This window comes from Trachurus japonicus, chromosome 9, assembly GCF_045865225.1.
Source record: "Trachurus japonicus isolate A0001 chromosome 9, Traja_1.0".
NCBI lineage: Eukaryota > Metazoa > Chordata > Actinopteri > Carangiformes > Carangidae > Trachurus > Trachurus japonicus.
In genome coordinates, this window is record NC_140915.1 from 33,187,702 (window position 1) to 33,212,215 (window position 24,514).

At 42.6% G+C, this 24,514-nt stretch overlaps 1 protein-coding gene across 1 annotated transcript in view; it reads right to left on the reverse strand.

Annotated features, from left to right (window-relative positions):
• Positions 1-6,869: 6,869 nt before the first annotated feature.
• Positions 6,870-24,514, reverse strand: part of LOC146981904 (transmembrane protein 132C) — a 171,538-nt gene continuing 153,893 nt past the window's right edge. The window contains exons 6-9 of the mRNA XM_085787535.1: positions 22,627-22,835; positions 14,634-14,907; positions 10,322-10,513; positions 6,870-8,755 (exon numbers count right to left, since the gene is read on the reverse strand). Coding sequence (XP_085643661.1) covers positions 7,586-8,755; positions 10,322-10,513; positions 14,634-14,907; positions 22,627-22,835 — 1,845 coding nt within the window. The 3' untranslated portion in view covers positions 6,870-7,585. The remainder of the gene's footprint in view (positions 8,756-10,321; positions 10,514-14,633; positions 14,908-22,626; positions 22,836-24,514) is intronic.

Below are 24,514 nucleotides of genomic sequence, written 5' to 3' on the forward strand. Positions count from 1 at the left end.
AAGCTTTTTTTTCTACTCATGTTTTTCTTGCAAGCCAGCACTGCTTTGTTAGATATTGTGCAGTCTGAGGTATACTATATGTAACTGAATAGAGTTACTGTATAGGCTCATTAGCACACTCTTGTATTCACATGAGTTGTGTTAAATCACAACATAATTGGGGGCACCAATTAATGTTGTGATTTAACACAACTCATGTTCCTCTATAAATATTGTATGATGTTTTAAACATCACAAAACAGAAATAACTTGGTGTGCTGATTGTTCTCAGATTGTCCTTTTAAACCCTGATGCTTAGTGCTTAGGGTTATGGTTTGTTGTTCCTAAAGCAACCTCAAAGTGGACTACCTCAATTATTTATATTACAAAAAGCACACCCTGTGGCAGGCTGCTGCAAACACACAGGTGCAAATCCTCATTTTGCATTCCCAGTGGGGGAAGGCAGCGTATTTCTCTTGAGTTTCATCAGACAGAGATTGAAATCAAAACCTCATCGCAGATCTTTTTTTTTTTAATGTTAATGCCTCCCAGCCACACAGCTCGCAGAGAGCCATTTCCTGTTTAATTTGGTCAGAGAGATCACGTAACCGTGACTGAGCAGGTAGCTTGATGTTTGAAACCAACACAATGCCTCAGGCTCATAATTCTAGTGTGGCGGCTTGTTTCTCGTGTTGAGAGGAATTCCTGACATATCGAAGTGGTTATGGAGGCAGAATTGCAGAGCAATAACACAGAGATATATAGTTTTGGTACTAGCCCTCCAATATTTTACATTGATTTATTGGCCAGGATTTAAACAAACCCATCCACACGGTGCCTTTGGGAGAATGCCTCCTGCATATATTTATATCTGGCAAGGCTTTTTTTCCTGCTTTATGAGCAAGGATACCATGGTTCACAATACGACTGAATATAATCTATTTTCAAACAAAAGTTCACTTTTTGCCATGATGAGTTTTCCAACCCACCACTCTGATCCAGACTGAAATATCTCAACGACTATTGGATTGGTTGCTGTGAAGTGGTGATTAGAGATTCATGGTCTCCAGAGGCTGAATCCTCATCTGGTGACATTTTCTTGAGCGTCATTAAAAGTATTTATCTCATGAAATACTTCTACATCAGTTGTATGGAGTGGGATCATGTGACATGAGAACTGTAGACAGCTTTTCCTGGATCTCAGAGGCAGAGGATTTCTCCCCTAGATACTGAGGTCTGCAATTGTTATTTGACTGAAATGCATTTAGCTGTCAGCAGTGCAGTATAGCATCGCCACTGAAGTTCAAATACAACACAAAAAAAATGTCAAATGTTATGTTTTGACTCTCAGGCCTTCTCACTGGACTTGTATAATTTTAACTTTATTTATTTATAACTTTAGTCTTGTTTCATTAGACATGACCAGCTCCACGATACTGCTATTACAGTAAATCACCAACGAATAGTAAAATGGAGCCATGATTGCAGATTCAAATAAGTGGCATTTACTTTTTTTCAAAATATCTATTGTATAGAATGAACAGATAAAGATTAGTTGGTGTGTATATGGCATATACATATGCATGCATATTTCTATTATAATGTATTTCTTAATTAAGATTATTCTCCATCCATTGTCAGTTTTACCTCCTCCTCATCCACTCCTATTCGAGGGCATGTAGCAGTCTAACATAATCTACGGAATGTTAAGCTGCTTTTAATTGTATTACAAAGTCTTACCTGTGTAATGAGCAAACGGCAGATGCTCCCTAAGATGTTCCCCCAGTAATTGGAGGATTAGGAGGTATCATCACATGTTAATTAAGATAAGCTAATGCAGACACAATGTTAAAGAAAACGGCCAAGCAGACAAACCACCCATCTCTAAGTACTAATCATCCACATTTACATAGAGCTAATTATCTTATCTGAGCTGTCTCTGTTGGTAAGCGTCCTGGAGCCTTTTCTGTACGAGATTCCAAATGTGCATGGTGCTGGACAGGAGACAAGTCTTAAACTCTGGGTTGATCTGTTACTTACATGCTACGCCGATGAAGTCTTGCTGAGGAAATGAGCTGTGGCAAGAAAAACACATGCCCAATCCTGCTGTTCTAGAAAATGTGCTGGCGTTGTCACATGAAGGACTGTTTTCTGTGGAACTGAACACAACGGCAGGTTAAGGATGTGCATTCAGACAGATGATGTGTGAAATAAGCAGCCGTAAAAAGTTTTAATAGCGTACATCCATCTGAATTTACAGCATCAACCTTGGTTATTATGTGCAGACCCTGTGGTTTAGGGCATCTTATTTGTACAGAATGGGGCTTGACTTCCATAAAACAATACAAGTATCAAGATAAATCTTACTCAGGCACACGGAGGAATACCTCTTGTGCCAGGTGTATCTTGGTAGCCCTCTGACCTTCCTGTGTTTCCAGCCGGTAGAAAGCGTCCCGGTGTGTCTCTGAGCTCTGGCTGATATGTCGCTCCCCTGTGCCCGGTGCCCTGCTGCTCCTCCTGGACCCATTCATCTAAATGACATGGTTGGCTTCTCACGTCACGCTGCTGAAGGGCTTCGCTTGCTACTTTTTGTTTATTACCTTTGGGGGTTTGTGAGTCATCACTGATATTTTTTCATACTCTTTTCATACTTCATGTTCATAGTACTGTGCGTGTTTTATGTTTATACCACTTTGTATCAAAACCTTGGCTGAGGGGACCAGACGGTTGGCACACAGAGACTTCCAACCTTCTTATCGTATCCCTATCCAGTTTATGTATGGATAGGGATAAGCTTAACCCTCCTGCAGGGCCGTTGTATAGCGGAGAAAGGTGATGATAATTCTAGGGGCCCAGCACCCAGTAGGGCCCACAAAAACCCCAGTAGTCTAATCTTTGTATGACTGAATTATTCTGCATAAGACCCTGACTGATACTCATAGTAATGCTGCATTAGCATCAAAACAAAGTAGGCTAAATAAGAAATGATAATACATACATAGTCTATGAAAAAAAGTGGAAAAGTCAGGGGGAAGGGGCCCACTTTAGTATTCTTTCAGGGGGCCCAGAATTCCTAGCAACGGCCCTGCCCTCCTGTTGTCCTCCTGGGTCAAGGAAGGAAGGAAGGAAGGAAGGAAGGAAGGAAGGAAGGAAGGAAGGAAGGAAGGACAAAGGGAAAGATGGGAGGAAAGAAGGAAGGAGGATTGGGTCAATTGGATCAAAAGAGGAAGAAGAAGTAAGGACGGAGGGGAGGAAGAAGAAGTAAGGATGGAGGGAAGGAAGGAAGGGAGAAAGGAAGGAAAGAATAGGGAACAGATAGGGTTAATTTGACCCAGAAGGACAACAGGAGGGACACAGCTGGATATATTTTACAGATTTAGTATCCTATATCCCTCTGTGCTGTTGATTTCCATTGTTGTCCAAAAACAGTTAAAAACAAATGAGTGAGTCATACATGCACCACATGACACGTCCCTTCATTCAATAAACATGAGCAATGGAGTGTATTTTGAGTCAGTGCCACAAACGCTGTGTTCCGCCTTTAAATGTTCACTTAGGCGTTAAATGTGTATTAATCCCCTGCTAAAAATAGTCCACAACAAATGCACTATTAACATCTGTTACCTTGGGAAGTGACCGTGGCAGCCAGGAAGGGAAAGTCAGAGAAACTGTTTGATGTTTTCACTGGATTTGTTGGCAATAAGGGTGTATAGAATTGAAGTAAGGGGCTAGCTTCAATCTTGTCAATACAGAGTCCAGGAATAGAGTGACAAAATACTTGTGTGTTTGTGTGCTCTGTGGTCAGGTGGGAGATTGTGTTTACAAGACACAGATTTGGCACAAGGGGTTTGTTTATGAACAATGTTGTCTTTGGTGCCCCGTGGCTCCATCTGTAGAAATTGGTAAGACCGGAATGTCAAGCTGACCTTGTCAGCTGTTCCTCTGTTCCTCTGCAGCAGTGTTTGCGTGTGCGTTCGGCTTCTGTAAAAGTACTGTGAACTGATTTTAAAATGAATTCAAAGGAAGCAACATAAATCAAGCAGCGAATAATCATTTGGAAATTGCAAATACAGACCTGGCACATTAGGACCACAGGGAGCACAGCCAACCATTAGTGAGAGTTTGTTGGTCTCACATCATCAATTTAATTAAAAATCCATTTAAGATGGAGGCCTGGGGAAGTTTTTTTTCTTCTTCTTTTTCTTTCAGGGAAGTCAAGACTTCAAGGCCAACAAAAATGATTCTTGAGTTACCGTACTCAGAGAATGGAAGTGAATAAAATCATTATATCTGCAGTGCCACATCCCAGCAGGCATGAACACGCTAAAACCCTGAGCCCAGGGGGGTGGAGACTGTGGAGACGGTGCGTCTTTAATGGGCTGCTCTGCTGTTCCTACCTGAGGAGGCTGAGGCCATCCACGATGGTCGCAGGAAGAGAGTTGCAGTGGTGTTTTAATTACACGGGGCCCTCCATCAATCATGCCCCTTGTGGCTGACAGTTAAATCCCTCCCAGACCTACTCTGGCTCCCCTCGCCCTTCACAGTCCACAGGCTGAGCACAGCAGCCTTAGTCCCAGCACGCAGCACACACTGCACAGCACACAGACCCCCCACCTCAGTCCCCTGCAGCCACCAATACAGCAACAGAAGCAGGGAAATGACACAAGAGACTGGGGATCGCACCACACAGGAGAAATAAAAGATTTAGGATAGAGCAGAAACACAAAAATGTGAGAGTGGAGTCTTGTGTGTGGCAATGCAGTGGTCCTTTTTCTTCTCTTTTTCACATTCACTTCATTTCTTAAAAACCAGTACTCAAAAAATTGTGACACCATGAAAAGTACTAAATATCAACAGATGTTGAGGGAGACAACACTGCTGTCTGTATGGTAGCATGAATACTCATCAAGAATTAACTGGTGAGGTTGTTCCCATCCTTACTGTATGCTAAGCTCAGCTATAAGCTGTCTGTAGCTTCCTATGGGATCCCCGGGTCCTATGTTTCCCGCTGTGTCCGGACCGGGGAACATAGAACCCTTTTTCTAAAAAAGGCTCCTATGTTCCCCGCTTTTCCCCAAAAGGACCCGAGGAACATGCAATTTTTGTACCCATACCTGGAAGTGGAGTTGTGAGTGACTTGGCATATTTTTGCCTATTTGAGTGAGAAGTTGAGTTGTGACTTTGAGTGACAAGTGTAATTGTCCCATTGGTTGGGTTTAGGCCATGAAGAAAGGAGTTGGTTAAGTTTAGTAAAAATACCAGGTAGAGGCTAGACAGGCCAGATAGATAGAGCCCAGATAAGTAGTAGTAGTAGTCCATCGACCAGCAAACATCAGTTTGCCGTATGTGCGGGATTGTCCAGTGTGGTCTGTTTTTTATTCCACCAGTCTTTTAACCTGATGTACTTTTTGCACTTTTTGAAAGCCAGAAAGCCAGTGACCGAGTGCTCTGGAGGTCCCTTGTCGCTTGCCTATACCCCAGCAAGGGGTGTCAGGCGTAAGTAAGTAAGTAAGTACTTTTTACACTGTATGTGTTTTTTATGTATGCAACGTGTTCCCTGTCTCCGCGATAAATTTCTCCCTGGTGGAGACCAATAAACCTAACCTAACCTAACAGCAGGGAACATAGGACCCTTTTTCTGAAAAAGGCTTATGTTCCCCAGTAGCCTACTGAATGTATTGCGACCGGGGAACATAGGACCCTTTTTGGGAAAAATAAAGAGGGTCCTATAATAGGACCCGGGGAACAGGTACGCTCCCCTTCCTATTTACCAAACAGACAAGACTTGCTAATCACAGAAGCAAATAAGGTAATTTGCCAAACTACACCTCTATAATGGCTTATTTTGTCTTTATACTATTATTCTATTTGTCATTGTTTTGTTCATGTTGCGTTATATTCAGTGCTACTGTATGGCTCAGAATACCGCAGCATTACAGAAGTTGCAAAGATCCATCCACAAGCTACTTGAACTAATTAAATTAAAGAAGAAAAGCCACTAAAGTTTCATCCAGGTGCCTGCGGGGCTCCATTCAATTCTGACTGTTGACATAACTGAGCTAATCTAAATGGCACCGCTAATTACACTCAAGGTAGTGCTACCATTTGCTGAAGTATCTCGCCTCCCGTCTTCCGAGCTAATATTGTGAGCATTACTGATTAACAATCTGATCCACACTGCAGCAACAGTTAACATAATGCGAACATCTCTCTGCTTGATGGAAAATAATAACACAAAAAATGCAATCAGCCGACACCACTGTGATGATAATAACATTCACTGTGCAAAATGCAATTTTTCAGCCGACTGCCTTTGTTTAGGAAGTTTTCAGAGATGATTGTTATTTGTGCAATTATCTGAATAATAAATTATCCATTTCCAAAAAGAAAACATTTCCCACCTTGCTGGTAATTATCCTTCTTTGTATCTACAAGCTCCCCAAGAGATGGAGAGCATATTATGCCCCAGTTTGTCCATCAGCACGCTGTTCCTGGAGAGGACAGAGGTTAACGAGACCTTAATTGCCATTTTCTTCAAAGCTCACAAAACTTTAAACTGAGGGTGAGAGTAGGAAATGTCACATTACCATGTTGTCCAGGCATTTAGTTTAAAAGCGCCTTCACACACTGGCTGTCATGTTGGCTGTTCTAATAGATGAGATGAGAGTATTAGTGGCCAGTGCCTTACTCCACTGGCAGGCTTTAAAATGTGGAACATATTGTGTTGTGGCTTGTGGTTAAATTGCATCCCATAAAATACTTTTGATACAAAGGTGAATGTGTAATTGCCCCCCTCTCCCCCACATTCCTCAGCTAACCTCAGCATGTGAGACATGACCAGCCCCACGACGCTGCTGTCAATAAAAGATGCTACACACTTCTTGACATTGTTGTGTATTCCTTAAATGTTATGAAAATACAATATACAGAGCAACGATACAATGCTTTGGAGACTGTTCAGTATATACATAACAGGTCTTCTGCCGTGTTAAGGAGGATGAGAATGAACTGCAAAGTTGAGCCTTTTTCTTTTTTCTTTTTTTTTTTTTCCAATGACATGCAGAGATTTCTCTTGGCTTGCTTTGGCCTCTCCAGAACTCTTCCACACAATAGGGATCTGGCATAAGAAATTAATATCCAAAATGTTACAAAACTTCCAAAACCATTTAATGTGCACACACATTCGGAACATCTATCTAGTTATGTTACTCTTCTTTTTTTCTTTTTCTTTTTTAAATCTACATGTCGTCTGAATATCACAGGTCGTAGTTGTTGCGGGTGAGTCCTGGGATCATGACGTGAGTTCTATCTAAACCCTGTAGTAATAAAACGATGATAAAAAGGTTTTCATCTGATCAGTAAAATGGGAAAAGAGAACCACCTGACACCCTCATCCATTGACATATTCTCAGTTAGTGATTCGTCGTCAGTCACTTGTGGAATCATGACAGTTCTCTAACGTTTAATGACCCTTTGGCAGTTTGGGGGGGTGACTCTGAAGTTACTTTGCTCCTCCTTCACTACCTACCTATGGGTCCGGTTTCTATCCAGACCGCTTTCCTCTGAAAGGCATAAGGGTGAGTTTGTTACAAGTACACACAGTACATTATGCCACCTCTTTTAAAGCACTGTCATTTAACCTTTCCATGTAATTGCGCAACTCCTTTGAGTCTCCCAGCTCCATGTCTTGGCACACCCACTTAATGTCCTGGCTGTGACATCCAGTCAGTGTGTTGACAGTGGGGTAGCTATTGTCCGAGGGGATGGTGGTGAACGTGGTGAACTTGACGCGCTTCCTCTTGGTGGTGGGTGAGTCTCCTTTGCTGTCCTTGGCTCCGCAGCCCGTGTCTGCCGTCCGGTGGACTTGGCCCTGCACGTTCTTCTGGACCGAGCCTCCGTTCAGCAGATGGCTGCCTTCCTCCAGGCCGCTGCTGGAGTCCATCATGGACGTCTGCTCCTCCTGCTGCGGTGACAGGCTGATCTGACTCTCCAGCAGCTCCGCCTCGTTCCCCAGCCACACCCAGTCGTGGGCGTGGTTCATGTTCTCCTGGCCCTCGATGGACAGCTCCTTGTGGCGGTACTTTAGGGTGTAGGAGATGCAGTTGATGAGGAAGACCAGGATGGCGAGGCAGAAGACTCCCAGTAGGGCGTACATGCCGATCTCCAGGTCTGTGAGCCCGCGAGCAGACTGGACGAGGTCGTCGTCCATGTTGCGGCCACGCGGCAGGTCCACTTGCGCGGGGAAGTCGGCGAAGTCGATGGGTATGTTCTGGCTACCGTCATTTGCGAGTTTGTCCCCGCTGGGTCTACGCATTATTGCGCTTCTAGTGGTGGTGGCTCTTCTCAACACTCCGTCCTCCATGTCAGAGATGGAGCTGCCATAGTAGTGGGTGTTGAGTCCTGTCCTGTCCTGGGAGGGGGACAGCCTTCCTCTGCTCTCCATGTCGTCTCCATCAGGGCCGTAGTCGCTGCTCCCGCCCCTCGAGCTGTCACTGTGACCAAACTTCACCCTGATGTTGCAGTTCCCCGCTGCCAGGATGCTGCGGCGCTTGAACTTCTGGCAGAGCTCACAGACGGTCATCTCCACCCTGACCAGCAGGCCTTGGCCCTCCGCCTCCGTCACAATGACAGGCCATTTCCACGAGGGGTCCTGCTGCACTGTCACCACTTCTTCATCTAGGGAGGTGGCTGTCAGGACAAAAAAGTCCGGGTTATACAGGTCTAGAGGAGCCACAGAGCCGTCGCTGAACTGTAGCCAGGCACTGATCAGGGCCTCCTGCGGAAAGAAACACACACAACAACACAACGTTATGAAAAGCGACCGAGAAAGAGAGAATAAATAAATGGTCACCAACACAAAGATTACACACTGTGCTTTGGTATTGAAATTACTGTGAAATAGTCTGGTCGTATTTCATGGATTTTTTTTTTTTTCAATGCATTAGCTCTGAAATTGCATTCAGCCATGATGTTCTTCAAGTAGGCTACACTGGTCATTTCCCTCTGGAGAGTAGTGAATTGATAAAAAAGACAATGATTCTATGGATTCCTTTTGTCAATGCGCCACTTGGACTAACCATCTACTGTATATGGAGCTTTCTAATGGTGAAAGACATTGTAAGCCCAACACAAACTCACTAAATTGTGTGATTCTACTAACTCAGCAGCTATTTTGTCTCAGCTAAGGAGGATGCAGATTAAAAGATAGGCGGGAAAAAGATCAAACAGAAACATTAAACATTGTTCATGGGAATGAGGATTTGGCTATACAGTTTGGCTATACAATTTGTCTTTTAATGTTGCAAAAGGACAAATTCCCAAAGGCACGCAAGTAGTTCCCCAAAGTGCTCTGTCACTGCTCCCTAATTACTGACACCAGAGGACTTTCAGTGTAGAAGCGCCTGATTATCTCCACACTACATATGGAGATTGGGCAGATAAATGACCCTCTTCCTTACTTGGAGGGAGATGGGGAAGGAGGAACGTAAAGGAGCAGTTCTGGGAACTCGCAAGAGAATTTGATGGACAGATCAAAGAGGCCGCAATGAGAGAAGCCGTGTGCGAATGAGAAAGGGAGGTAGGATATGACAGGACGGCCAAGTCTGGGCTGTAAGTCATATTTCAGCACGGAGGCTGTGGTGTTGCTTTTGCATGCTCTGAGATTAATCTCCCGTTACTATTAGCTGCCCAAGGAAACACATTCTGTCGCACTCTGGCTTTCAAGCCTTGGAGTTAAGAGGGTTAGGGATGGTGTGGAACAAACAAATAGACACGTGTACATGAGCACATGCACACCCACAGCTTTCTTTGATTGTAAAATTGCTCATTCAAGGACCCTGATAGTGTGAAATGGAATCTGGAAGGAAGTCTTTTATTTCTGCACAGCAATCAAGGCTGAAAAATGCACATTTCTTGGCTTTACTCGGTACATAAAATCTTGTCTTTCATCAAATGGCTATCAACCCAATGACGGATAATTGAATATAGTAGAGATAATAATTACTGGTATAAAACAAATTAACATCATTGACTCACTGACTGGCTAAATAGTGTGTGTAAATAATTACTGGTCTTTGTTTTCAATCTATTGAAAACAAAGCAGTGTGTTTTGTGTCGGTTGTGTATCATTGTAATGTTTGTTTTGTGTTATTTTTGTATCTGTGTTGAACTTGGACCCCCTCGAAAATGAGATACTGCATCTCCTAAATAAATTGAATTGAATTGAATCTATTGGATCAGGATCTGCATAATTTTTGTAAATGAAGCTTTGTATTCAAACAAAGCTCAATTCACGCAATGAATTTTCAATTTTCAAAGTTTACTTCAGGGTGTTGATACTGACCTGCTTGGGGCTCTGCAGAACCTCCTGTGTGTTGGTGGTAGCCAGGATGGCTCTGTTGCTTCCTGGACTGAGCTGCAGGTTCATAGAAAGCCCTGTCACCAGCTGGACCCCCAGCTCTGTGATGGTGACTTTGTCATCCACCACTGTGACGGTCTTCTCCGCCAGGATCGAGTCGGACAAAGGAGACAGTACCTAAACAAGACAGTGGAGAGAAAAGTGAAATAGATTGAACATTACATAATTAAAGCAGAAGTAAGCGATCCGGTGGTTTTGGCTAACTTCCCGTCAGCAGATGGAGTTAGCAGTCCCCACCCTCGTCCCTACGTCACCACATTCACGCACATCCCTTGGCTGCACACACAGAGAGGACCGCCCCTTTATGCCGTTCTCTCTCCTCATTGGATAAAGGTTGTAGGATACAAGGAAAGTTTTCTCCTCGGCTTACAGCAGAGCAGAGTGACTGACAGACCCGTGTTTCAGACCAAACACTCTATGTAAGTGATTGCCGTCAGAACATATAACTATTTAAGACTTATATTAACACAACCATTCCGCTTACTTCTGCTTTAAATGAAGTTTGAAACTTTAAGAACTAGTTTTTCTTCAACTCACTATATTCCTCCCAAATAAACAATTGTCAAGCAATAACCTGTGACATTCTGCTGTGATCAACTACTGCTGTGTTGCTCTTCAACAGTGACTCAACCCACTGTATAGTCTGTTCATGAAACTCTTTTCATTTCCTGCTCTAAACACCCAGGGTTGAGGAGATCTTTCCCAGGAGAAATCAGTGGTGACAGCAACATAGCTGCACCGAGGAAACAGCACTACCTATAGAAACTTCATCAAAAGGAGATTCAAGCAGAAATAAGTCAGAACTGGTCACACCGTTTGACTGACAAGTGAGTCCTGAAAAGTGGGATGCAAGAATATCACATCAATGAGCTCTCAGCGGTGGAGACGGGCAACATGAAAAAAGCGGATTACCACGATTTACAGGTGATTTAAGAAAATGTCTTTCCAAGTGTTTCATCTGAAAAAAAGGGCTTGCATGCCCCCTCACAATATGCAAAATGATACAAAAACCTTGTTTTTATTTCATCTCTTTGCTCAAACACTTGGCTGCCATCCAACCCCCCATGCTAAGAATTCATTCCCTTTGATTAATACTGGTAATCTAAAGGAGACGCACACTTTAACCCTACAACAGAGGCAGGAAGTCTAACTGTGCTTATGATGAATACCATGATAGGAATGTGTGACTTCCTCTGCATGCTAAAATCTTCCACATGCAGCAGTCCTGCGTGGCACGTGGCCTGGGTGGTCACAGCCGTCAGACCTTCATGCTTTTCCAGTTTATGCTTCTCTTGTGAGAGTGCGGATGTTTTCCAAAGGTGAGGACGCATCTGAAAAGACAGACGAGTGAGTCCTTGACACCAGGAAGCGGATCCCACTCACAGAGATGCCATTAGGAGGCTGATATTCATCCAGTTGGCCTGGAGAGCCTGACAAACTAAAGGGGCGGGTGGGAGGACCCACTCACTGCTGAGAGCTGGTAGTACAGGCTGTGACACAGCACTGAGCACCTGTCTGCACCAGACAAAAGGACAAACTAGTTAAATCACAGCAGAGGCAGTGGCATCTGTTATTGTCCCTGGAATGAATGGTATCTCCATGCCTCAGCAGTACCTTATTCTAACATGTGTTTTGTACTGACAGTAATATGTAACAGTGAATATTATATTCTAATTTATCTACTGTAGTATTTTTTAAAGGTATAATATGTAGGAATTCCCCCCATCTAGCGGTGCGGTTGCATATCAGAACGTATTCTTGATGGGCAGACGTCAGACAGACAACAGACGCTGCATGTAACAGGATAAACAAGCCTCTATGTAAACAAGTGGTCCGCCAGCACGAGGCAAAACAATAAAGATGTGACAATATGTTGTCATGGTGATGTGTAACATTCTCCCCGAGCCGAGAGCTCCGGTGGGTTTCTATGGTCACGCTGCCACTCAACGTAAAAAATGGCGATGCAACATGGCCGCCTCGGTTCGGCGCGTCGCCCACTTATGTATTTGTAACGACTTGTAACAACTCATTTTAAGGTACCAGAAAGCTTTCATTTGTATGCGGGTGTGATTCGACTGTGAAATACATATTTATGAAAGACATATTTGATTTTTGCTGATAAAAAGCCAAATAAGTTACATACTGGGGCTTTAATGCACCTTTTTATGTAGTAATTCAAATTATTTGAATGTTGGTGTAATAATTAAAACATTACAAAATCAAACAGTTTCAAGGCATTTGGGAATTAGCTAATTATATTCTGTAATCACTAAAGCAGCCAAAATCACTGGCAGCCACCACTGCCCTCCTAAGATGCATTTTACATTGCATGTCATCAGATTTTTAGGAGAAACCCGATTATCACAAGAGGAGACACACACACACTGATCCGCCAAAACAAATATGTCTGTCAGAAATCCCAGTAATGGCAGATGGGAGACTGGCTGTTGAAGAGACTGGCATATTCTCTGTTATCTGGAGATGACTCTGGGTCCTCCTCTTTCCTTTCATGAAGCATTGATGAGTGAGAGTAAGAAGGACAAGTGGCTCGACCCTCTTTGAGATACCGAGCGTGGACTTAATTTGGAGAGAACCGACACAAGTGGAATGTTAAAATTACTGGCACCCCCCTGCTTCTCATTATCATTAACGATGCCAGGAGCACGAGACGGCAGCTACAGTACTGTATGAAATCTTTATTTTGGCCTATACGTATTTAGGAACCACCACAGAGTTAAAACTTTAGTCTTATTTTTCATAGTTACAGCCAATTCTTCCAATTATGATACATTTTACTCACCAAAGTAGTTTAGATAAGTTGGAACATGGTCACACTGCTACAGTGAAATCCAATGGGGGTAAGAAACAGGCAATTAAACATTCTCAGCCAAATACTTAAACCACTTTGCTTGAAAATGAGAGCACAACAAAAATGTCAGTTGACTCTGTGAGGGAAAAAAATATGGAAGTTCAGCAAGTTGAAGAAGGAAGTCGATGAGTAAACTGTGATGGATGCTTACACAGCCAGTCTGGGTAATCAATATCACTCCTTTCCTTTGGTAGTGTTGTAGGAATGATGGTCAGAAATACAAAAATAAGACCCAAGATGCATTAGAGTGAAATTGACGCTCAATAATCTTAAATAATCAATTAGACGGGGAAAAGATGTCATAGAGACAAGAGTTACCATTGGATTTGCTTTCTGCTGACTAAAGGAATTAAGTTTGATGTCAAACTCAGAACATTTCTGCAGTAAACACCTGTTAATGCTAATGCTGGCTATGTAGCAGTAGCAAACACTTAAAGGACAATTCCGGGCAAATTCAACTCGGGCTGTATTTTCCTAACATTTTAGGTCTAAAAGAAGGAATCTGAAGATTTTCAGTTTACAGTAATTGCTCCTGTTTTGAGGTAGTTGTGTCTGTCCCCGCATCGCCACGGCAGCAATGGAAGTTCCGCTGCTTAGGCTGTTTACATCCCTCAAAGCCGCAATGTTTTTCCACAGACAGCGTCAGATGGCTACTCAAACATGCACCGAGAAGTTTATTTACTTCAAGCAAGCCGACATGTTTGTAAAACTCGATCTAATTCAAAGTCTCCCGGAGTCTCGCGCGAGACCCAAGTTGACGCGCTCAGTGTGTTCAGGTGCAGTCAGAAGCTCCCGTTTGTGTCATAAACACAGGAATATCCACTCTAGTAAATAAATAAACTTCTCGCCGCATGTTTGAGTCGCCATCTGACGCTGTCTGAGGGAAAAAAATGTTTACTTCAAGCAAGTCAAGAGTTGATATTCCTGTGTTTATGACACAAACGGGAGCTTCCGACTGCACGTGAACACACCGAGCGTCAACTTGGGTCTCGCACGAGACTCCGCAAGACTTTGAATTAGATCTAGTTTTACAAACATGCCGGCTTGCTTGAAGTAAATAAACTTCTCGGTGCATGTTTGAGTAGCCATCTGACGCTGTCTGAGGAAAAAAATTGCGGCTTTGAGGGATGAAAACAGCCTAAGCAGCGGAACTTCGATTCCGCTCCTATTCATCGCTGCCATGGCGATGCGGGGACAGACACAACTAACACAAAACAGGAGCAATTAAACTGAAAATCTTCAGATTCCTTCTTTTAGGCTTAAAATGTTAGGAAAATACAGCCTCGAGTTGAATTTGCCCGAAATTGTCCTTTAAGCTTTAGTCTTAAAGGACTTTCTGTGTCCCTTTAAAACTGGCACATGGCCTACCTGGATAGTGGTCATCCCCACGTCCAGTCCCACGAGAATCCTCCTGTCCACGAGCTGTGCAGTCTGGGCGTCCTCTACCTTCAGGAAGTCCCACACCAGCTCTGTGATGTCCACCTGCCAGTCGCTGCCGAGCATGAAGCTGGTCTGGCCTCGGGATTCGGCCGACTCGGCCACAAAATGGGTCAGGACTCTAACCATGGCGTGCTGGTACTGCAGCGTGCAGCTTCGTCCTCGCCTGTCTTCATCATCCTCATCCTCACTGTCCCGTATGGACCTGGCAAAAAAAGAAAATAATGGTTGGTTGATCCACACTGAACTCTCAGAAACTATCTACTTACTGGTCATTACTGCATGATTTGCCAAAAAATGTTAGGACAGACATTCATGGTCGCCATTGGCTGAATCCTGGTGATCTGACCTCACTCTGACCTTTGCAACCACTGCAAGGTTGACATTGTGGTTTTGAGTGAAATATGTTTGACAAGCTATTGGATGAATTACCATGAAATCTGTTAAACACACACAGTCATTTTCCCAGGCTGAAGTGTGACAACTTACCTAATCTTGTTATTTCCTGACATTTTCTCAAGCTGCAGTCCAAATTCTGACTTTGTCCAGTGCTCTGAAAGTGAAAACACTGGCACTGCACTCTGCATGGATGTGTGGTTTATAGCACACTTTTCACTAAAATCAATCTCTGTCACATGAAGGCACGCACAGCAGTGTAACATTGTTTACCTGACAAATATCCAGAAATGATGCAGTGGACGAGTTCAACGTATGGCTATCATTTCTCTCTCTCAAAGTCTCCTTCAACCATTTTGGAGCAGTGGATCTAGATTGTGAATGTGCATACACCTCTTTACTGCTTTACTTAATAGCCTTCCTGATTGCTCTGTTGCTAGCAAATCTAATTTTATTACTGTAGGCAACAAATCAGCCAACAGAGGCTCAGCTCTTTTTCACCGGTAAAATTGCTCAGAGTATGACAAAGTGGGTTTAAATGGTTACACTACAGCTGCAATATCATTAGATTTTGCCCATAACTGTTTTATTTTATTTTGCTTCAACAAACAACTTCTTAAAAACAACAGATAAAGCACTGTAAGATGTTGAGAAAGCAATGTTGCAATGGTTGATCTGTGAGAACAAATGACGGGAACCTGGAATACTTGCAAAAAGAAAAGTGCTTTGTCAACAAAACTAGTAATAATTTCCTGTAGTGTAGATTTAACACCCACCTTCCCGTCTAATCATCGCCATTTGTTCCTGTCTTGCTCTCTCCCGCACACAATACACACTAGCAAAAGTTGTGATCATGATAAAGGGGAGAGGGAGAGAAATTAATCTCCTTTACTGTTTTTCTTGCGATTATCTGCTCTACTTGTCTCTTTCTGTCTGAATCCCCTGAGAAATCTGACTGCATTCGTAGCTGTGGGAATAAAGATGTTAGCTGCACGCTCCAGAGAAAAGCCAAGAGTACAGTGAGACTTGGAGGGTTAGGGTTTAAAAGGGTTTAAAACCTTCACTTGCAGGACCAATTTCACATGCAACCGAATGACAGCCATTAACAGCTGGAATTATTCTGTGGTGGATATTGTAGGATCACTAAATTCAGGGTTCAACAAAGTTCAATACGAAAAAGTGATCCCCAGTCCAAATTATGACTAAACTGTGTCCAGATAAAGTTTTACTGCCCTTGAAACTTTTATATGGAAGTACTTCATATCACACTTTAAAAAGTCATGGCTGAATCAGCAAAAAGTAAAAAAATAAATAAAATCGAAACAATTTAACACTCAGAAACCCTAGATTAAGCATTTGATTTGTGCTGCGTGAGTGTGGTTTGATCAGATTTGTTTTACAATGACCAAATAAAAATGCAGCACCTGTCATTTCAGTTTAAAGGTTGCTAAATCCTGGTTGCACAAACTGCCACATCACCCTTTTCTAATAAAAATAAAAGTCTCAGTCCAAGCCTGTAGAGCTACTATTTGTCCTGCCACTACCAGATCTCTGAAGTATTTTTGAAATCTTTATTTTTTACACTGTTACATTACTGTAAAATATATAGATACAGTAGTACTTCACCATTAATGCATATTGACTAATGCTACGTCACCATAAGTCCACCACAGCTAATTAAAGGAGGGCCCTCAGACTCACAAATAAACAAAAGAACTCCCAGCTGCATACTTGTTCAGAAACACTACACAAACTAAGGTTTGTAATACATGAATTTGTGAATCATTTCTACATAATTAATAATTTCTGTTCTCCTTTCAAAAAACCTCCTGTTCTTATTGTCTCGACACGCTCCCTCCTCTCATTTACATATTACATGGAGTGGAGAAAATATCTGCCAGTGATTTCAGTCACTATCTTCCAATTTCTCTCCTGGCAGTAACTAAAAGTCTGTCACTGCTTCAGAGAAAAAAACATTTTGAACCATAACGTGAGAGTTTTTTGACCCTAAACCGAATTTGTTGTTTGACATTCATGGTGAATGAATTGACAAATAGCACTACTGTTTCAGGAGTGTGTACTGACATATTGACTGAATCAGTGTTTAACCCTGTAAAACCCAAATATAGAAAAACGCCCAAAAAAATTTTTTTCAACCATTCAGATGTTGTTGTAGGAGGCCTTTGGGGCTGAAAATGGAGTGTTTTCAAAAATTTTATGTTTTAGTAAGGTTTTACGGAAATGTTGTAATATTGCAACGTTGGGCTTAATGGGGAGCAGAATCTCCTGTATTTCCACTCATTGTCTGAACAGCAATACAGAACTAAGGATTCATTTGCAGGGTTTTGCTTTTCCCAAGCCAGTATATAACATGAATAATAATCTCAGTCATGTTGTTATGAAGAGTCATTTATTCCAACAAGAAGAACTTTGACATTTATTTATATTATTTACAGTGATAGTCCCAGAAGCAGTTCTTGTCCTCTGAAAAACAGAGGCAGACATCTAACCCAGTCTCACAGCATCACACTTGCTTTGGGTATTAGTATACCTTTTTGAATGATGTACTCATTCATATTTGTTGCCAGAGCTTCAACCATGTCTTCTGACACAAACTTTTGGAAGTATTGCAGTGGTGTGAGGAGGGAGTTGACATCATCAGTGAGAGCTGGACCAGAAAAATCAGTATTGGGACTGATAAAATCTTTTTTTTTTTGCCTGCGACATCTGTCACGGGGCATGATGTGTTTGTTTGATTGGGGCTCAATGTCCACATTGGCTGGGCAATCAGTAGGTTCTTGGTTTTCTTTGTCCACACAGGCATCGCTATCGGATTCTTCGTCACTTGCATCAGTGTCGTCGAAATCCATGTCCACATGTCCCATGTCCTCTCTCCGTTTTGGACGATGGCAATTAGCTACATCCTGCACGCTGTACCGATGATCTCGCCTTGCTGGTGGCATTCTGAAATGGAAAAATTAAAATTTAAACAAATGTATATACAAATAGCACACATGCTTACTAGATTCTAGATGGCCAACAGGAAAGATGGGGTGGTGGGGAGACTGATTTCATTATGAAGTGTTTACAAATTGCACTGAAGTAGCCTGTTCACACATTTCACTGGTCACACAATACTGACCTATTGACCTATTGGAGACTGTGATTATCATCGTAATAGGAAATGCATGTAGCCTCCATCTTACAACCACACCTTACATCCATGAACATTAACACCTGTTCCAGGACAATGCCACAGATGCACCAGGAGCATCCCTGCTTTGACTATGAATTGCTAAGAACATTTTCTTATCAATAGAGACTAAGACAAAGAACAGACATACACAAACTGAATTTCTTTGTAAGAAAGTCCTGCATTCTGTGATAAGGAGAAAATACTGAGTGTTGAAGGTGGTTAGAAATTAAGTAAATTAAAATGTTTAAATATGGCAATATATCTTTGCTCTTTAGTTTCTAATACAATAAAAATATGTAAACATGTAATCCAATATAAGGCTGAAGGCTAGAATGTGTAAATCATGTGTAGTTTAAAGTTATATTGTGAAAATTTCAATTGAAGTTCCTCTCAAAAACAGGGTTGTTTTGGCTACCACTCTGACCCAGCATTGTAATATTGCAACAATTATAAAACAAGCTCTAAATAAAATGTAGGGCATATTTTCCACAAAAACTATATACGTTCATGTTCTAGACATTGTAATAAACACAAAAAAAAATATTCAAAGCATTTTACTTACTTGAATTAGATGAATCCAGTCCAGTGAATCGAAGGGATGTTGCTCGATCAAAAGATTGGAGGTTGTGTGACTTCTTGACCTGAGGGCGGGCCTTATATACAAATGTTGGATCCAATCGCAATGTGAGAACAAACTATAGGACCCAATGATCATGTTAATATGGTTGAACCAAAAAAAAAAAAAAAAATTAGACGTGTTTTGGGGATAACCAAAATTGTTGTAATTCTGCAACACTGGGTCTTACAGGGTTAAACAGCATTTATGAGGACATTTATACATGCAGGTATTAGTGAGGTGGGATGGATTCAGGAGTAAACAAACTGATAGCGAAGTCCAACCATTTTAGCTCCGGTATAAATCTGATATGCCAGTTCTTGTGCAGCCATCTCAAAATCTAATCTAAGGTTAATCTAATAAACAAATCACACTCAGCGCAGAGAACAACCTGCTTCACAAAGCAATTTTTCTTTCCGCTTCATTCACTTACAAGCCCAGCTCTGACTTCAGAGGAGATGCTGCATATTAATGCGGGTGCCATGCTTATTTTTGTTGTGCCCCTTGGATCGTGTGCTGTATTTGTTTTGGCACTTTGCTGCATTTTATTTTCTGCTACAATACCATGGCAAAGGTCATTGGACAGAAATAGGCAATGATGCTTCTATATATACAGAAGCAGCTTTCTGACAAGGGTTGATTGTTTTTTTTTCCCTCTATTGTTTAGACCTTGTTTGAATTCAGGAACATCTGTTTGTTTTACAGTAAAAAGAGAAGACTGAGTACACGGTTTAATACAGCTCGGTATAAAAATAACATTAAAATGGAGAAATAAAAGGTGTGGAAGAGAATTTTTAAAGCTCTACAAAAACAGAGGAAAAAAGGGAATCTCAGTACATGTCTTTAAAGAAGTGTTAAGGGAGTGGTGCATGCCTGAGTGCTACGCCTACACGTAGGTTTGCTGCCTGTGAAGGCTTATCTTGTCCTTGTTTTGACAGGGCTTAGAGAGGGAAGAGGTGAGCCATACAGGCAGTGTCAGTCAAAAACTGTGTAAGCAGTACTTTTGCAACTATTCCACTAACGGGCCTGATGTCTCTTTATTTCTCATTTCTCTTTGACTCCATGACTTGCCAGTCTAGCTGATAAAGAAAGGTCCCACTGTTGTCACTCACTGGCACTGCTCCGACTGGACTAAGGGACAACGGGCCGAAGCCCATTCCCACCAACAGGCATAGAGCTATACTTTGCAAGGTCATGCCTGTTATCCCCAGATAAACAAAGACGGGTGGAAGACAGGGAGAAACAAAGCTTCCTGCCGCCCATCAGCAGCGGCGCTGGCGTCAACAATGACAACACGACGTGGCTGTCCTGGTTGATAAAGGCGTAGCAGCACACAGCTGGGGAGAGCAACAACCTCGACAAGCCATGGCATTAGTTGAACGCTGTACCTCTGTCAGTCAAAATAGGAGGGGAGCAGGGATAATTAGAGCGGCCACACTGGTGCGTGGGATGAGTCCAAGTTCAACCTCAAGGCTTTTCCACAAGTAATTACTGCAGGTAGGCTGATAGCTGCTCCATCAATTGATGGATTTCAACAGTTGCAGAGCAGCACTGCACAGCAGCGTTGGCAGAGGTGCTGCTAGTGATGAGGCCCCAGGGGAGAGGGCTGACCTCCAGACAGCTCTAATAATGTTCTGTTCTGCTGACGACTAAGAGGCGCAATGGCCACTCACCTTAAGCCAGTCGTAATGACAAGCTGTATTGCACAGGTCAGCCATTTTGTTATCAGCCAAGAACTGTCACTATACTGAAGACAGGGAGACAGGTGGAGTGGTGCTCAGTCATACACTTATCATTATCATATCTAAAGTTGCCAGAAGTGGAACTGAATATATCAGTGGGATATACGATTAACCTTTAAGCTTATCTCTTTTTTTGTAAATAACCACAGGAAAACACTTTTTTTTCTCCTTTCTTTTTTTTTTTTTTTTACATTTATACCCCCTGTGTTGTCTGACATTTTAAAGGGACATTGTGTAGGAATTCCTCCCATCTAGCTATGCGGTTGTATATCGCAAGCAACCTTTTCATGCTGCATTCACGTGAAATTGGGCAGACGGCAGACGGACAACAGCCGCTGCACGTATCGGCATAAACGAGCCTCTATGTAAACAAGTGGTCCGTCAGCACGAGGCAAAACAATACACGTGACAATATGTTGTCATGGCGATGTGGTATTGTTTACCTGACCCACGTTTTACCGGCTTTCTCTGGACTTGTGTGACTAAAATGACATCTGGGGCCTCATTTATCATTGTGGATACACCTTTTTTTACACCCTTTTTCCCCCGTTTTGTGCGTACGCACTTTTCTCCGCCAAATTTGGGATCTATCAAGCCAAAACCTGACGGGAAAAAGTGCGGACATTTACACCCATTTTGACCCTGGCGTACCGTGATTTACGCCTTTTTTGAGGAACAGGAGGAATTGGCGACACCGTTGCTGAGTCAGAGAACTGCAGTGTGAGAGGGAGAGAGGAGCGGAGTACATTTAGAAGAGCACAGTAGGATTTTTTGAAGTAATTGTGGTAGTGGTGGACCGTTGATGCTGGCAATCCAACCCGCTCTATAATAACACTAGGCTATATGTTAATTGATAAACAGAGCGGATTGAGGATTTTGCTTTTTTGCTTTTACACACTCTAGTGTGATGTCCGACAAGGATCAAACCATCCAAGTTTAAAAACACATCGGCAGCAGCGCACACTGATCTGCAGCTACTGAGACTGTTATTTATCTGTCACCTGAGTTAACGAGGTGCACGTGTGTTTGGAGCTGACGAGAGAATAAAGAGTGAGACAACGTAACGTTAATGGAAAATGACCTAAACCAAGTCCAGTAGAGCTGTAACTGTAGTGGAAAGGCATGCAAAGTAATGGTAACTATCGTGGAAATCCTGCTTATTGTTTTAACATCTAGGTGTAAAAAAAAAAGGTTTTGGTTTTTATTGTAGCTTATTAAAATGCAAGATCATTTTTCTGACTGATTTATTTCCCGATATCGCCGTGTATGTAGTTCCGCTTCTTTCCCCCGCCCTCCGCCCGTTGTCTCCTTGTCACTTTGTTGTCACTTTGTAGCCGCTCCAGAGAGCGCACATGGCTAATTAAATATGCATGTGCTGACCATATATAGTTGTATATAGGCGTTCCGGGGGTGGAGTAAGAGGTGTGTTCACGTGTGCACCATTCTTGGGTCCGGTGTGATTTATCGAAGGGAAATTGCGGAGAGTTGTGCGTACGCACAGTTTGATTGATCTGAAAAAGGTGTAAATATTTCGGGTGTATGCCATTTTCGTCTTTTCGCCGTACGCAAAACTTTAGTAGCAGTTTTACACCCTCTTTGATAAATGAGGCCCCTGGTTTGTTACCGACGGCCGTCTGCCCGACTGCAGGTGAATGCAGCATCAGTGTAATGCTCCATTCCTCCTCACTGCGTTACCGCGGTGACTTTTCACAGACGCCACCTCGACCTGAGCCGACAGCTCCGGTGTCTCCGCTGAGTTTCCGTGGTTTCCTACCGTCACACTGCCACTGAACGTAAAAACATGGCGACACCACATGGCAGCCAGGGGTGATTACTGATTAAATAATCGATTTTCATGAATAGATAACAGGAGAAGTTACACAATGTCCCTTTCAATAAAACTTTTGTTGAATAAGAGAGCAGAGCACTCTGCCACACAGCTGTGTACCTGGCAGGATGCATGCAGTACTGTACCTCTGACTGGGAGCCATGATGGGCACCCTCCACCCTTTGATCTGGCTGAGCTCCGTGTCTGACACCTCAATCTGGAGGGGGAGTCGAGGGATCCACACGTTGAGCTCCAGCTGAGCGCTCAGGTATCCGTAGGTGAAGTTCACCATCATCTTCACCCGGCCCTTCATCTCCTTGCCATTCACAAAAACGTAGTCACACCTGTCTGACACCTGCGTGGGAGGAGAGGGAAGGATTAAGAGAGAGAGCATTTAAGCTGAGCACTTCTGACGGTTGCAGCAGATGACTACACAGTGAATTACACAGTGCAATATACTGTACAGTGTAGACTGTGGACCAGGCCCTCCATGTTGATTATAAGGCTTTAGACTCCTGAGCTCTCCACTGATACAGTATTCCTGTAACTACTTTGAACAAGATGAAAGCTCCACTATCTGCTTTACACTCAGGAAAAGAGGGAGGGGGGGGCAGCAAGGACATCTTTGAACCTGGGGGAAAACAGGTCACGGTCTGCTCGTCTATTATAGTTCAGCCTACAGCTAAAAGAATAACCGCCAGATGGAAACTAGTAAGAGGAGAGCAGTTGTCTCTTGATAAAATGACCAAACCAGAAGCCATCTGTTTCACAAAATGCTTTACAATAGGAATGAGTGGACCAATTCAGCGCTATCGAAAGACACAACTCCTCTTCACACTGACTCGCTCTGTTTGAGGCCCGCACCCCATGTTTCTTTGTACTTGTTCCAGCGTTTGACTAACATCCAGCATCCTCTCTCTTTTTGCCTTTAAAATCCTTATTGTGCAAGCACATCAAATACATAACATATGCAAACATACAAAAAGCTGGTTATTCAGCAGATGCACACTCACACATGGAGGTAATTAATAAAACTGATACTCAGTTTCTTTTTTCCTGGGTAGTTTTATAAATCCTGTTGATTTCAACATGTAGCTGACTCGGCTTGAAGCAGATGGGACCGGGTGGTTTGGGAGCATATCTCTCTGCTACTTCCAAGTTATTTCTCCACACTATAAACAGCCATTCATCATGAAGCCACAGCAGGACATCCTCTGTGACCAGGAAGAAAACTTTGTGTGTGACAGATTCTATTGCTTTATGTGGAGCTCCTTCCACTCCACATCACCTCTGGGGTGAAGCCAGCAGGAGAGATTCTGTGAAAAATACATTTCAGAGTTGTATAAATAAAAACAGATATTTGCAGATGTCCTGAATTGGATTTACACTCTATGTATAGTACCGTATTATGTTTTTTGCTTGTTGGCTATAAATCAGTGGGGCTGTGGGAACATGTGAGAAAGTCTTCATCAAAGCACTCATGAAAGATCCTCCAGTTTACACCCACACTGACGACAGCCAAACATCCCTGGACATTAGTTTGCATCGCACAAAGTTGTTGTCTTGTTTAAAACTCTAGAACTACGTTTTGCAAATTGGTCCCAAATTGCACGTGTCTCTTATCATGGTTCACATGTTTTAGTTACCCACTCCTAACCATAACTTAAGGAGCTATTTGTACATGTTTCTGTCTTCTGCTTCTGTATGTGGTATTTCTAGGAGCAGCTGGTGGTGACTGTAACTTGAGAAGAGCTTCAACCATTATTGCCTTAACATGACCTCTGAGCACAAGTCTTCATGGAGGACGGATGGCTACAGTGAGTTGCTATGGAAAAGTGATGCTGGGGGTAACTCAGGATTTATAAAACAGCCAGAGAAACATGGGTCTCTAAATTTACTGATTAATTACTTGGTAAGTAACACTGGTAAACATCTGTGAACATTGGCCGTGTCACAAAGAAAAAAAAAAAACACACACACACACACAGTAGCTAATTCATTTGCTTTTACTTTTACTTAAAATAAGTAACAGAA